This window comes from Microchirus variegatus, assembly GCF_963457635.1.
Source record: "Microchirus variegatus genome assembly, chromosome: 17".
NCBI lineage: Eukaryota > Metazoa > Chordata > Actinopteri > Pleuronectiformes > Soleidae > Microchirus > Microchirus variegatus.
Window position 1 is genome coordinate 18,865,782 of NC_139818.1, and position 15,709 is coordinate 18,881,490.

The 15,709-nt window shown below is 37.9% G+C and overlaps 2 protein-coding genes across 3 annotated transcripts in view; both read left to right on the forward strand.

Annotated features, from left to right (window-relative positions):
- Positions 1 to 830: 830 nt before the first annotated feature.
- Positions 831 to 6,870, forward strand: LOC310939055 (vasoactive intestinal polypeptide receptor 1-like; the record flags this gene model as incomplete). The annotated part of the gene is made up of 11 exons (XM_083903722.1): positions 831 to 878; positions 1,052 to 1,178; positions 1,270 to 1,377; positions 2,334 to 2,443; positions 2,538 to 2,635; positions 2,715 to 2,847; positions 3,707 to 3,860; positions 3,955 to 4,015; positions 6,146 to 6,275; positions 6,645 to 6,686; positions 6,778 to 6,870. 11 exons carry the CDS (start codon positions 831 to 833, stop codon positions 6,868 to 6,870), a joined length of 1,104 nt encoding a protein of 367 aa, XP_083759848.1.
- Positions 6,871 to 7,723: 853 nt separating this feature from the next.
- The window catches only part of LOC310939477 (S-adenosylmethionine synthase-like), a 151,185-nt gene continuing 143,199 nt past the window's right edge, over positions 7,724 to 15,709 (forward strand). The window contains exons 1-9 of one of the 2 annotated variants that reach the window (XM_083904244.1): positions 7,724 to 8,108; positions 9,080 to 9,157; positions 10,002 to 10,124; positions 10,231 to 10,343; positions 10,495 to 10,638; positions 12,182 to 12,400; positions 13,437 to 13,619; positions 14,168 to 14,301; positions 14,604 to 14,747. In XM_083904244.1, the coding sequence (XP_083760370.1) occupies positions 8,030 to 8,108; positions 9,080 to 9,157; positions 10,002 to 10,124; positions 10,231 to 10,343; positions 10,495 to 10,638; positions 12,182 to 12,400; positions 13,437 to 13,619; positions 14,168 to 14,301; positions 14,604 to 14,706 (1,176 nt within the window). In that variant the 5' untranslated portion in view covers positions 7,724 to 8,029 and the 3' untranslated portion in view covers positions 14,707 to 14,747. Of the gene's footprint in view, positions 8,109 to 9,079; positions 9,158 to 10,001; positions 10,125 to 10,230; positions 10,344 to 10,494; positions 10,639 to 12,181; positions 12,401 to 13,436; positions 13,620 to 14,167; positions 14,302 to 14,603; positions 15,193 to 15,709 lie in introns of those variants that run through there. The other variant, XM_083904243.1, reaches the window with a different exon arrangement.

Here is a 15,709-nt window from a genome sequence, read left to right on the forward strand (position 1 = left end):
CCTCAGATTTAAACAAATAATAACCAAGTATAAAAATGCAGATTTTTTTTCTTTACCATGTTTAAATATATTCATCCATTTTCTGACCACCTTGTGTGAAACAAGAATGCTGGCCACTGCTGCACCGTGTGACCCAAACCTATAATATTGCAATGTAGTTGTAATATGTAATATAATGGATATATTATAATTTGTTAATTATGTTTGCTCATTGATCTTGTCAACTGGAAAGTTTATCATGGACGATGTAGATGATAACATACGATTAAGTAGATCACGTACATTACAATTTGTAAAAATAACTTTTTTAAAAGGGAGAAATATGGTTTAGAATCTGTAGCGTCGTCTACTCTATACAATAAAAAGCCACCAGTCTTTTATCAATATTTAACATGACCTGTCTCCAACAGTGCACTTTTTCGTGTCCTTTATTCACCTCGGATGATTTTCAGTAGGTTGTTTTTCAGTTAAATATTGCATTGCATGCCTGCTGCTTGTATTTAGTCAATTATACATAAGGAACGTCACATTTTGGGCCTGTACAATTAAATAAATATATATATGTGTGTATTGAACGTTCAACTGTTTGGTCTTAAAGATGCATTTGTAAATAATGCAGAGACTGAAACTTTAATGCTGCTCAGGTGACGTCACACTTTTATTCAAAGTGAACCCAGTTCAGTCGTTGCATGCTCCAAAATGCTCTGTGATCCTGAGGAGGAACCATTTCCACATATTTGGATGAAATATTCAGCATTTTTCTGATATCCAAGCACAGAGAAGCCTCTTTATTTTCACGGAGAGTGAAAGTCTTTTAAATGTTTGAAACCATGGACTTCACTGCAGCTCTTCTCATGCTCATCCTCACGAGATGCATGGTAAGTTGTTGTGGTTTTTGGGGACATTGTTTCAATGTAATGTAGCACAGAAAGGTTATTTAATAACTTTTAATATGGGACTAAATGCAGTGATAGATTTATCGACATGAGGGATTTGCAGAAACTGACAATCTGAGGCAAAAGAAGACTTGATCTTTGTGTTTCTTCATCAGGTTTCCTCCACACATCCAGAATGTTCCATCGTCCGTCACCTGCTGAAGAAAGAGAACGAGTGTAGAGTAAAAATGAAGACTGCTGCCGTGGCATCGCTCAGGTTCAGCAGCAGGAACGAAACCTCAGGTCACTGTCCGTCACCCATGGAGAACATTATACATAATAATGTACAGTATAGTGTTGCACAGACCTTTTAACGTTTTCTCCGTGTTGTCAGGTTGTGCGATAGAGTGGGATGGAGTGAGTTGTTGGCCGTCTGCTTCTGCGGGAGAGATGGTGTCTGTCCACTGTCCTCTGCTGCTGATGAAATCTCAAAATCCTCCAGGTAAACGCACGACTATATGATCACATTATGACTTAAAACCACCTTAACTGTGTGTTAAGCAGTAATTTTGAGGCACTGACTGTCAGTTTTGAGACTTCTTGAAGTTCAGTGTAGGAACTTTGTGATTTATAGAGCGTTAATTTACTCTTTTGGACATGTGGACACAGAAAGTCCTGGACCAGGACGTGAACCAGCAACCTCTTTTGGTGTGAGGCAACAGTGCGCCCCTGTGTGGCCCATAATCCATGTTAATCTAATATTAAAAAAAATAAAAAATAAAAAATACACTGTATGATAATTACTTCCTTCAAAAATGTATTATTCATGTAATAATTAAGACAACTTCTCTGTCACTGAGCATATAATCTGGTCAGGAGGGGACCAATTGAGTGGGGAGGGGGGGGGAGTATTTTTGGGGGGAATAAAACAACTATTCAGGTGATATGAGCTTAAAATTATATCATGATATTCCATCATGATCTTGTGAAAATTGTGATAAGTTGCACCGAATTTCAAAATAAAAGTGCACATTTTTTTTTTGATATATGAATAGTTTTTTTTTTTTTTTGTGATTTATAGTTGACAATAAAAAATGCATTATGATGAAAAAATAATCTGTGTATAACAAAAAGTACTTCATTATAACTTGATACTAATTTGCGGGCCGCATGAAGTTGATTGGAGGGGCACATATGGCCCACGGGCCGCAACTTTAAGACCTCTACTATAGATGTCTTTACAAAAAATGGGTATGTATTAGAATTGTTATTTTATTTTATGAATTAGAAATTTCATTAAATTCCTTTTAACATGAAGTCGCTCTCCTTTATGACTCTGTTTTATATTCTAGTGTATAATAAAGTTATCATGTGAACCTGTACCTGTAAAAAAAATTGCAAAATGTTTTTTTCTTACAATTTAAAATGCCCTTATAATAAATAAAGTCTTCTCTCCAGTTCTCATCACAAGGAAGTGTACCCTGCGAGGATGGACTAAACCCAGTCTGTCCTATTACAAAGCCTGTTACCATGACGTCGCCGAGCGAGATGAAGACATCAGGAAAGAGGTACAGCACAAAAGAGTCTTTACATTTAAATATTTGTTTCTTTGGTGCCTGCATACACGTGTAATAAATATTTCATGTTTTTGTTTTGCTGCAGAAAGATTACTTTGACACTGTGAGGCTGCTCTACAGCGTTGGTTATGGACTTTCTCTGGCTGCTCTCGGCGTCGCCGTGCTCATTTTCTGCTGCCTCAGGTTGGAAATATCATCAAAAGTCATAATGAGATGTTTTTTTTTTTTTTTTTAGCGTCACCACATTCTCTTTGTCTCTCAGGAAGCTGCTCTGTACGAGAAACTGCATCCACCTCAACCTGTTTGTGAGCTTCATGCTGCGGAGCCTGGCTGTGTTCGTCAAAGACGCCGTGCTGTTTGCAGACAAGAGCACGGACCACTGCACCGTGTCCACGGTGAGGAAAACGACTCCCTTATTCTCCTCCATAATCTGCCTTATAAACTATTTATTTTATCTTATAGATGACGATACAAATATATTCAGTTTAATATCTGATTCTGCCATTTGAGGAGTTGCAGTGAGACAAATGTGACCTGTCTTCTGGCTGGAGAAATTAATTAATCACCACAAAAAAGTATGTTTTGCTCTGTTTTTATTTATTTATTCTAATCGTTGTAAATTATAGTTTCCTCTCCTTCACTTTACATTTAATCCCATTTTTAGTCAAAGTTGTTATGATTAATGCTAGTTTCTAGTCGTATTTTCTTATTGTTTATGGGGAAAAAAACAAGTGTTAATTTGTATGAGCTTAATTATATCAGGATATTCCATCATATCGCAATAATGACAATTGTGAAAATATTTAACATAATTTTCAAAATAAAAGTGCTCATTTTTAAATGTAACTGTATATTGTCTACTATAATAAATGTATTCATAATGCAAAATGAATATGTATATAAAATTTTAAAAAAGTACTTAATTATAACTTGATATTGAGTGGTGGGCCACATGAAGTTGATTGGCCAAATATGGTCCACGGCCCGCAACTTTGAGACCTCTGTTGAAGGGAGAACGGCAAAGAAACAATTTAATTCCATTGTCTTATTAGTTTGTTCTCCATGTAATAGATGGATGTCTTGTATCTGTGATAATTAATATTCTATAGCCAATAATCGATGGAAAGCTGCCTCTGGTATTCACAATATGACTCAAACATTGATGCAAAACATGATTGAAAAAGCACTGTGTCTTATCGTTTCATTTACTATAAATAATAGTGTTAATAAAACCCTGTGTTTTCCTGTTTCCAGCTGCAGTGTAAATCGGCCGTGACCTTCTTCCACTTCTGTGTCCTGTCTAATTTCTCCTGGCTGCTGGTGGAGGCTCTGTACCTGCAGAGTCTGCTGCTCTTCACCTTCACTCAGACCACCACGCTCTTCTGGATCTACGCCGCTGTGGGCTGGGGTACGTGCAACCGTGTTTATTCAACTTTATTAGTCTTTTCTTTTACTTTATTTTTCTCTGATTTCCATCTTACTGAGCCGGTGTGATTCTGCAGGTGTCCCAACAGTCGCCATTTCAACCTGGACCTTTCTGAAAAAGCAGCTCGATGATGAGGGGTGAGTACACATCAGTAGGAATGTAGTGTGTGTGTGTGTTCTTATGTTGTGGAGATCTACATCTGTTTACACAGTCACATTATGGGGACAAAAATCCCCATAATGTAATAGTGAGTGTTTCATAAATTAGGCTGAGATTAGATTAAGGGTTGGAATTAGGTCAGTAGTAATTATGGTTAAGGTCAGACTAAGTCTCCAGGAAGTAAATGTAGTGTCCTCTGAAGTCATGGAAACATCTGTTCGTGTGTGTGTGTGTGCAGGTGTTGGGACAACCTGGACAGCAGCTTTTGGTGGATAATAAAGATTCCTATCCTGCTCTCTATACTTGTAAGAAACTACTTTTTTTTTTTTCAACATAGTCACAGATTTAATGTAGAATATACTGTATATACACAAACACAATGGGAGAAAATAAAAAGTTCATTAAAGCAAATTAATGCCACAATAGGATTTTAAACCGTCACATCACAACGTGTTGCTTTTAGGATAGATATGATATATCGCACGTCGCGTTATATTATAACTAAGTTATTGCCTTTCCCCAGATTATTTTAGTGCGTGTTAAACATCATTTACACTCTGAAACCCTGAGGTTGTTCCCAGATTGAGGTTGAAACTGCAGGCTGTCATTTTCAAATCAGAGCTGTTTTTTAAAATGTCCTTTATATTGAAATAATTTCGAGAAAGTGTAGAAAGTTTCTTAATGTCGACGTTTATTGCAGTTTGGAGAATATCAGTAAATTGTGACATTTTAAAATTTTTTAAAAGAAATCAAACTTCATTCTTAAAGTTTCATATTGTCAGAATGTTCAATTTTTGGAATGTTCCACTTTAAAAACCAGTCATAAAAACATTACGAATTATTTGTTTTAGGATTTAAACCCTTTACATTTCAGTATGATTACTTCATGACACTTGTTATCCATAATATAAGAAATGTTAAGTTGCTGCAGGTTTTTTCTTTTTTTCATAAATCAGTCTTGGGACAAAGATTAGCCATAATATTGACTTTGATGCATTATTAGTTTTTGTGTGTGTAGCTTCAGATTTAAAATGTACTCCCCTCTTAAGTCGAACATGACAAACATGTCCACTTTAACAAAAACTGATATAGAAATACTACTGATTAATAATTTGTTTTCTTCAGTTTCAACGTGATTTGTGAAAAAACACAAAAAAATGCTTATTTTCCACACAACTAAATGTTGTGTTTAAAAAGGGTGCAGAGGAAAAATCACAGACAACTTTAGTGTGATTATACACGTGAATATGGACTTTTCTCATCACTGTGTCGTTTATGATCCACAGATAAACTTCTTAATCTTCCTGAACATCATTAGGATCATCGTTCAGAAAACCAAGGCCACACATGTGAACCAAAGTGAGACGCAGCTGTTCAGGTGACACGCACACACACACACACACACACACACATTCTTGTACTTGCTGCATACTGAGGACCGGGTAAAAGAGCTGACAAAATGAGGACCAGCATTTCCACTTCATACATCAACACAATTACAAATATCTACTTCATGAATGACATCTACTAAAATTTGACCCAAAATGTTTGGTCCAAAATTTGAAAAAAAAATTTGACCCAAAATTTGACAAAAACGTCATACTATACTGTCATCCAAAATTTGAAAAAAAAATTGACCCAAATTTTTTGGTCCAAAATTTGAAAAAAAAAATGATGCAAAATTTTTGGTCCAAAATGTGAAAAAAAAATTTGACCCAAAATTTTTGGTCCAAAATTTGAAAAAAAATTGACGCAAAATTTTTGGTCCAAAATGTGAAAAAAAAAATTGGACCCAAAATGTTTGGTCAAAAATTGAAAAAAAAAATTGATGCAAAATTTTTGGTCCAAAATTTGAAAAAAAAAATTTGAAAATTGACAAACATGTTATAGCAACCTAAGGAAGTGATTTCAATGAAAACAAAGTGAGGACGGACCAAAATGTCCTCACTCCGTAAAAATGTCCTCACTTTGTTGGTTAAAAACCCTCACTTGTCCTCAGTATGGCGCAAGTACAAGAACACACACACACACACACACACTCTCACATCTGCTCTGTTTCCTCTCTTTGACCTTTCTCCTCTCCTGTCGTCTCCTGCTGCCCTCTGCAGGAGACTCCTTCGCTCCACTCTCCTCCTCATCCCTCTGTTCGGCGTCCATTATGTGGTGTTCGCTCTGTTCCCGGAGCACGTCGGCGTGGAACCTCGACTCTACCTGGAGTTGGTTTTCGGCTCCTTCCAGGTGACGCGCCAATAATAGACACAAATATGAAGGAGGGGAAAATGACATTAGAACAGTAATTTTTGTGTCTTTTCAGTAAAAAAAAAAACATTGAAGCTAAAATGTCCTACATCTGCTGTTTCCACAGACATGAGGATGCACTGCTCATCTATGTCATATATGATAGTAAAGTAAAACGCTGATCAATGTTCCATTTTAGTATTCTCCTTTAGAACAAAGGTTTCAGGAAATGAAATACTCATGCAAGATATCAAATTGTGAAGTAATCTGCAGATAATTTTCGATCAATTAGGTTGGAAAAATACCAAAAAGTGAAGATTACAGCACGTGTCTAACTTGTTTTCTTTTGTTTGTTTAACGCTGTAACAGGGATTTATTGTCAGCGTGATGTACTGCTTTCTCAACGGAGAGGTGAGTCACGTTCAAACAATACTTCACAAATACAACATTCATGTTGTCAAAGCCGTGCAGCAGCAGAAGTATTATCCTTTCTGTCTTTTAGGTCCAACATGAAATCCGGAGGTCGATGAAAAGCTGTCGCCCTGAGACGAACGCCAACGTCGCCAATCTGCCGACTCAAGAAGACGTCCCTTAAGATAAAAAAAAAGATAAACAAACTCGCTCACTTATTGCTTATTGTTCAATAGTTAAAACAAAAACTAAATCATGGTGTGATTGGTAACCTTTGTGGTTTCGTCTGTCATGTTTCTAACTCTTATAAATAATCTTTATTTAAAGTTTAAAACCATTGTCTACTATTCTCTTCAACTTTTAAGGAATCCACTCTGGTTTTTTTGCATTTAATATTCCCTATTTTATCAACCCTTTAAGGTACGGACTAAGAAAAAAGCAAAGGAAAAAAAATTTCTTTGCATTTTTTATTATTTTATTTACTTATAATAACAATTTTTTTTATTTTTTTTATTTTTAGTTAGACCCACAGTATTTAAGATACAGGCCTCTACCAAACGGTTGAGATGTCTGTTCATAATAAACCTGGTTTGCATAATTCATAAAGTACAACGTTCAGAACAAGTCACATTAATTTAGTGTTAATTTAGAGTTCAGCTTGATGCATATTTCAATGAGATATAGTGACTTAAAGTGTGGTCTACCAAATGGTTGAGTAGGCCGTTAAAGGGTTAATGAACTTGAGATGAATGTTTATTTTGAGGGTTGGGGGAAAACCCATTGAAAAGCATTTTCAAACATTTTTAAGCACCAACTGTATCAATAATGATTAGTTTTCGCCTTCATTTAAACTAATACAACCGTCTGATTTCAGAATACCTGGTTCCACAAAGTAATTCGAGTCTGCATGATGTCACAGGATGAGCAGACGTCTCATTGGCTGACAGTTGTACACTCAGTGTGTGTGTAGCCACAGACGCCCCACTCTGGGGACTCAGGGCCCCCAAACACAAAGAGGGGCAATGAATGAACGATCATGTGAAGGGAGGGACATCCAGCATGGGGAGGGGCTGAGGATCAATCCCTCCCTCCCTGAATGGCGCCCTCCTCTCTCCCTGTGTGTGTGTGAGCGTGTTGTCTTTGCCTAATGTTGTGCACAGTTATTCAGCCGCTCCTGCCTTGGCACTGTGAGATTAGTGTGTGTGCAGCGGCCGCTATACTTTGGCCTTGTTTTGACAAGAAATCCATCCTGTGCTGGAGCCTCGATTTTCTCTCCGTCTCTGCTCTGCTGTGTTCCAGCAGCTTTTTTTTTTTAAAAGAGAAGAGAGAGCGAGAGGAACGAGATGAATGGAAGTGTGGAGGTGAACTGTGAGCAAGGCTCCTTCATGTTTACGTCAGAGTCTGTGGGAGAGGGACATCCTGGTGAGTATACTGTAGGACCTGAGCTGCAGGTGTTAGACGTGAAGCTGGTCTTCATGTGTTGCAACACTTTTTTTTGTCCCTTTTTTTCCTAACGTTCCACTGAACAATGAGGTTGTGAGGAATGTGCAGAAGTCTGAGCAGCACATGGAGGAACTAGAGGAACCAGAGGCAGCGTAAAAACTAGTCCACACACTCCATTGATTAAGAGTTAGAATGTGGATTCTGGGTTATGTGGATAACACAGAGGAGTTTTATTGTTTTACAGTGTTTGTGCTCAGTGTTCACTCTCTTTTAGTGCCATTTGCAAGTAGAAAAAGTTACCTTTTTACAGCTTTTACTGTGCAGAATCAATGCGAGTGAGTCGTAACAGCTGTGAAGCAGTCACATGATATACTGTATTTATGGAAGTGAAAGGATAAAACGTTGATGTTTAAAGTGCACAAAGCAATTACGAGGTATATCAGGGCGTCAAATAGTCATTAAATCATGATGTAAATGAAACACAAGCTCATATAAAAGATGTTTTTCCTTGAAAACACAATATTTGTATCCAAGATAATGATGATTTAAAAAAAAAAAGTGGGTCACATGGAGCTGAAACCAACCCCAGACGACATAAGCAGCAAAGATCATTTCTTTTCTTAAAAATCCCTTAATCTAAAGTGTGTTTATGCTTCAAGAATAACGTATTATTTGTGTTTGGGAGCTCGCACACATGGCACCGATTTGACGAGCACGTGGGCACGAGTTTTGCACCGAGCGCTACGACTATTCATAGGTCACCGACTGCTCAGTACTCCGTACTCTGATGAAATGTGATCTGTTCAAGCCTCTGCTCACATGTGGAATCTGACCTGTGCAGAAGAAGAAGGTCACGGCATGAGGAGAAGGAGGCGGAGGGGGGAGTCACTCTGATATCATGAACTGGAGATGACACTGATTTAAATGCTGTTTTTATTATTGTTTTCCAGATAAGATTTGTGATCAGATCAGTGATGCAGTCCTGGACGCTCACCTGAGACAAGACCCTGATGCTAAAGTGGCCTGTGGTGAGTAAATGTCCCTGTAATAGGGAGGTAATATTATGGTCGTCTTATTTCTACAATAATAGCTTGGTAATAATGATGGAACATGAGTGTGGGAGGATGAATTTCATCTTTATAGTTATTGGTTATTATGGTATTCAGCCCTTTAACACCAGTTTGCATTACTGGAATTACGCAACGGTTTGTGCTATCGGAAAAATTCCAATGGTTTCTGAAAGCTGAGAAGTTGCACGGTTATTTACGGCGAATCAGCTTCTTTGTCTTTGTTGCCAGAAAGGGAAAAAGTTTGGAAAAAAAACGCCTGTACATATAGTTTCCATGGACATTGAGACAAAGACTCCCAAAATCTTTTTATTTAAAAATGTGTTTTATAATGTTCAAATTTAACCCGTAATATCTCTTCATGTACAACTACAATGTTTTTTTATTACTATTTTTAATAAAACTTTTTGTTTTTCTTCATTTAAAATTGTTAATACACGATTTTAAGTTATTCTGGAAAAAATTGACCAAAAAAAAAATTCCTGTCCTTTTTATGGCTAAAATAAGCAAAAAAAAATGACATTGTATTACTTTGTAAATAACATTGTATTAACAATATTACCTCTGTAATTACCAAGTTGGAAAAATTGGATAAAAAATATTACTACAATATTTCACCAATTATTACAATACTATTACGCTGTTATTACTGTATCCTAATGTAAAGTGTGACCCAATAATGTTTTATTCAATATAGGTCTTGAATGTCCCATTTTTTTCCCCCTGTCTTTTGCTACACAAAGCTCTACCTGAATTTATTATACAAAAAAAATAATGCAATAACTTGCCTGTGTGTTCAAAACAGAGACGGTGTGTAAGACGGGCATGGTGCTGCTCTGCGGTGAGATCACATCCACGGCTAACGTGGACTACCAGAAGGTGGTGAGGGACACCATCAGATACATCGGTTACGACAACTCCAGCAAAGGTGACGTCTACACACACACACATTTATGTCATTCTTAAATTATCTGACGTCCAAGTGCGTGAACTTTATTTACTCTGTCCTCTCTCTCCACGTCTCTGTAATCCAGGTTTTGACTATAAGACGTGTAATGTGCTGGTGGCCCTGGAGCAGCAGTCTCCTGATATCGCACAGGGAGTTCACGTGGACCGTATGGAGAGTGACATTGGAGCTGGAGACCAGGTGGTCTAGACACAAATTTAGTCTTTCTGAGAGAAACTGCAGTTTAAAACCCCACAATTGTTCAGATTAAACTAAAAATGACATTCATACGAGTCATAAAATCTGTGGTTTAGCTGTGATTGATGACTGTATGTCGTCTAATTTGACACAGGGTCTGATGTTTGGTTACGCCACAGATGAGACAGAGGAGTGCATGCCTCTCACCATCGTCCTCGCCCACAAACTCAACGCTAAGATGGCCGAGCTGAGACGAAACGGGACGGTTCCCTGGCTGCGGCCAGACTCCAAGACACAGGTGAAAAAAAAAAGAAAACATGTAGCCCTTAAATCAAAACTGACATGTGCCTTCCTGCACGCTTTCCAAAGACCAGTCCAACTATGTCACATGGGTCCATTTTCAACATATGTGTGTGCAAGATTAGAGAGAAGGAGCGATAGCATGGCCAAAGAGCACTGTCCACAGCTCTGTAACGGATCAATGCCAGAAAAAAAACACGACAAGAAAGGTTCATTTGGAAACTCTCTGTGGGGGGAAAGTACCTACCTGATGAGCTCCTCCTCATCAAGTTTATTATAGTGAAGGAAAATTGAAATAAACATTTTTTTTAACAAAATAAAAACTAGAGTTAAAAAAAAAGCCTGATAACTAAGCGCATTTATTGGCAAATGTTGAAAGGTTGTATTTTCATTCATAATAAAATGTTTACAATGTGGGACATGGGTCTTTGCATGTTTAACATAACATTTGCTACGTTGTTATTTGGGTTGTGTTGGTTCATCTAAGTGAATCTGTGTGTCTTTAGTCTGCTGGCTATTAGATTTTTACCTGACACTCTACCTAACCCTAACCCACTGTATTATGTACATTTTGCATTTCTTGACTTTCACGTCATATGATTTCTGAAGCTCCTCATTTGGTTTTAAAGCCAACAAATGGCTAATATCTTGCAGACAGTTATATTTGTGTCAGAAATGGATGCATTTGTCATTTGTCCTAATATATTTTTTAAATGGCTAGCTAGTTAGCAAAAAACCTAGCTAGTTAGCTAGTTAACAAAAACACTAGCTAGCTAGCTCGCTTTTGTTATACAAAAAACTAGCTAGTTCATTTTTTGTATAACAAAAAAATAGCTAGCGAGCTAGTTTGTTTTTTTGTATAACAAAAAAATAGCTAGCTAGCTAGTTCGTTTTTTTTGTATAACAAAAACTAATAAAAAATACACAAATGAAGCATTTACAAAAATAAGAACTAATAAAAACTAGCAAACCTGCTCTTTAAACTAATTAAATCAACTTTCTTTTTTAAAACAATAGTCAAAACTAATGAAAAATCTAGAACTATTATGACCTTGCTGCTCATTAGCACAAGCGCAGCAAACGCCATCCGGATTAAACTGGTCTGAATCATCTGAGCTTGGGAGATGCCTTTCAAAAGAACGCCTCCATGAAGTTCCACAGCCGTATCATGATTTCACTGTACATGTGAGACACATGCACACATGACAAGACCTGAGTGTAAGGAAGCTCAAATGTTAAGAGGAATGCTGTAGCGTTTCAAAACCCAGAACACATGTGGAAAACTGTTTGCCTGTCAATCATCAACACCTGTGTTGAGAGTGACAGGTGACAAATAACCCAGCATGACCCTGGTCCGGTGTCGGCCTCAGGAAAGTATAAGAAATTCAATACAACCCCCTAGTGGTTTGAGGTGGAAACTCCCAAATAAAAATGAGACATTGCTCCTACGACCTTTGTCCAATTATTGACAATTCCACTTGATACATAATCAAATCTTAACCCTCTATACTAACTTTTATCTTCTCTCCATCTCCGCCAAGGTGACCGTTCACTACGTGCAGGAAAACGGCGCCGTGATCCCCAAGAGGGTCCACACGGTGGTGATCTCGGCGCAGCACGACGACAACGTGAGCCTGGAGGAGCAGAAGAGAGTCCTGAACGAGAAGGTCATCAAAGCCGTGATCCCGCCGAGATACCTGGACGAGGACACAGTCTATCACCTGCAGCCCAGTGGACGCTTTGTGATCGGAGGACCACAGGTAAACGTTTGATTTAACTCTACATCCAGCCACTAGGGAGCGATCCAGACAACACTGTCGTCATGTTCTCCATCTTTATCTGCAGCCAATCATGATCATATCACACAGAACTATGCTGCCTGTACTCACTATTTAAATGTATTCTTTATTTATCTAGAAAGTCCCTTGAAATAAAAAAAAATCTCGAACACACAACTTTTTCACTTGGATTTAAAATATTGCATGTAAATTACATGCTTAAGCTTTAACATGCTATGTAAATGATTCCATTTATTATGCAAAATGAACCATTGATAACAAAACAAACACACACCGAGTCACAGGCGGTGTAATTTACTGAGCAGGAGCGGTGCGCTGCTACCAAAGCTGCTGTTAGCATTAGCTTGTTTATTGGGTCAAGATTCTTCTAGTACTCAGTGTTAGAATGTTGTTTCTTTTACTTCATCAGCTAAAGTTGAAAATAAAGAACATAAAAACGTGTTAAAAATAAAACAATTCAGTTAGCAAAGCTGCTGTTAGCATTAGCTTAGCTTGTTTCTCGGGTCAGGATTCTTCTAGTGTTCGACGTTACACTAGAAGTGCTGTTTCTTTTACTTCATCAGCTAAAGTTGACAATAAAGAACATAAATAAGTGTTTAAAATAAACTGTTCCGTTAGCTAAGCTGCTGTTAGCATTAGATTAGCTTTTCTCCTCGGTCAGGATTCTTCTAGTATTCACTGTTGCAATGTGGTTTCTTTTTCTTCATCAGCTAAAGTTGAAAATAAAACAATTCAGTTAGCTAAGCTGCTGTTAGCATTAGCTTAGCTTGACGTCAGGTTGGAATTCTTCTAGTGTTCACTGTTACAAAGGTTTTGATCTTTATTTTCTTCGCTTAGCCTGAAATGAGCCCATCATTTCAAAGCACACCGCAAAGACTGGAGCCAATGAGCTGTGGTCGTGGTCGTTACTGCATATAAAAGAATCTGTTATTATAATAATGTGATCATATCAGGCCTCAGTGATATAAATAAAGGCTCTGCGTTGCCCCCGCTGCAGGGTGATGCTGGAGTGACGGGCAGGAAGATCGTCGTTGACACGTACGGAGGCTGGGGGGCCCATGGAGGCGGGGCCTTCTCTGGGAAGGACTATACTAAGGTGGATCGCTCGGCGGCCTACGCTGCCCGCTGGGTGGCAAAGTCCCTGGTGAAGGCCAAACTGTGCAGGAGGGTGCTGGTGCAGGTGAGGGCCTTCATGTGGTGTCTGTCCGGAATAGAGATTTTATGCTTTAATTTTCTTGTCAGTGATGATTGTATCTGCTGAGATGAAATTTAAAAAAAAAATACCATTCTTTGAACATTTCTACACATTTTTTTATACATTTATGACTTCAATGTGTCCGTCTAATATCTACTATGTTAGTTTAATATGATATCCTTATCCATATGCTGTAAATGGTGATACTGCAATTCATGAATACATATGCAAGACATATGTATATGGACATGTTTGACTGTTTAATACTGTTTTTTTGATGCTCCCATTGTCTTAGATGTTAGTGTTTGTTTCCATACTCCCTCTGTTTCCTGTGTATCTTGAATTGAATGTCCGTATGTAAATACATTCTAGTTATTTGTATTCATCTGTGCAGAGAAGAGATATTTTAAAGCTGATTTAAGCCGAGCTGCTCCAAATCTCAACATCTCGAAAAAACAATGCCCGCATCATTACACCAGTAGGACATAAGGACGTATACGCTTCACCGTCTCCCTTGTCTTTAACCCTCTCAGGTGTCGTACGCCATCGGAGTGGCTCATCCTCTGTCCATCTCCCTGTTCACCTTCGGCTCGTCGAACAGGAGCGAGAAAGAGCTGCTGCAGATCGTCAATAAAAACTTTGACCTCAGACCCGGCGTCATCGTCAGGTCTAAAACCGCAGCCTTTTAATCTGTTGTTTGAAAGATGATGTTGTGGGTCAAACATTCAAATTGTCTCAAAGTTTTTGAACGGATGCTAATTTGCTGTTTAGACATGTTGAGCGAAATATTGTTTTTTAAACATAGAAGCATTTATTTGAATAAGAACAGTTGCGCATGTTGTTTTCACTGGATAAACTGTGTGTTTAACATTTAAAAAATTGCTTTTGAAGAATGGGTATTATGTGTTTTACAGTGTTCTGTCACCGTGTAAAAGTTTGACTTTAACGTTTGTCTGTTTTGCTTTTTAGGGACCTGAACATGAAGAGACCAATCTACCAGAAGACGGCGTGCTACGGACACTTTGGCAGGAAGGAGTTTCCCTGGGAGATCCCGAAGAACCTCAACTTCTAGTCAATCCATGCACCAGTGTGTGTGTTTTTGTGTGTGTGTGTGTTTGGACCCACAGGAGAAAGGCAGCTGTCTGTGTAGCGGGATGCTGAGAGTCACAGTCAGTTATGATTCTCATCGCCCCTTAACAGGAAAATAATGCAGCGTACAATAACACGCCTGCAGGTTATTTTTTTACCCATAATTCAACTGATATGTGGGAGTAACGCTAAAATATTTTAGGGGAAACGGCCATAAACACAGGTGTGACGAGCGACATCTGAGGCACTTTTTTTAGAACATTCATTCTCTCATGACGGTTTCAGAACCATAACAATGACCCATAAGTTGTAAACGGAACCTAAAAAAAACATCTCTTTAAGAGATTTAAAAAATCTTTAAGTCCCATGTTTTACCAAAGATAACAAATCAATCTGGATTTTTTGCATCATTTCACCACTCGCTAGTTCTGTAAAACTATATATATATATGTATAAAATCTTTCAACAATAAAACTTTTTAAAAACAGACTCTTTAAGTTTCCGTCGAGTTTGTCTGCTTTTATTTGCTCTATGTAAAAATCCAAGTATAATCAAATACTACATGTCATAGTTTGGTCCCAACAAAGCTGTAAAAAGTCACTTTTAATGCTTTTTCTCTTATTCTTTTGTACAAAAAGCTGATGCTACAACAAAATATACAACCGGGTAATAAAGTTACCTGCTCAAATAACATTACTATAAAAAAATGTTACAAAATGTTTCTGTGGAACTGCAAGATAAACACAACTTTCCAGCCACAGTTATTGTCGGACAGTTTTGGAAAAAACCTCACCATATTGTTGAGGTAAAGAGTGAAAGCTGATGTAGCAAAAACTTCCTGAGTGGGAACAATAAGGAGCTCTGTGTCTGAACATGAAAACAAACCGCTGTGTGGAGCCACATCTGAGGCACTTTCAGGATGTTCATTCTCACAAAAGGGGCCAATTGTTGCGTTAGTAGGAATAAAATAAACGGCGAGGATGTAG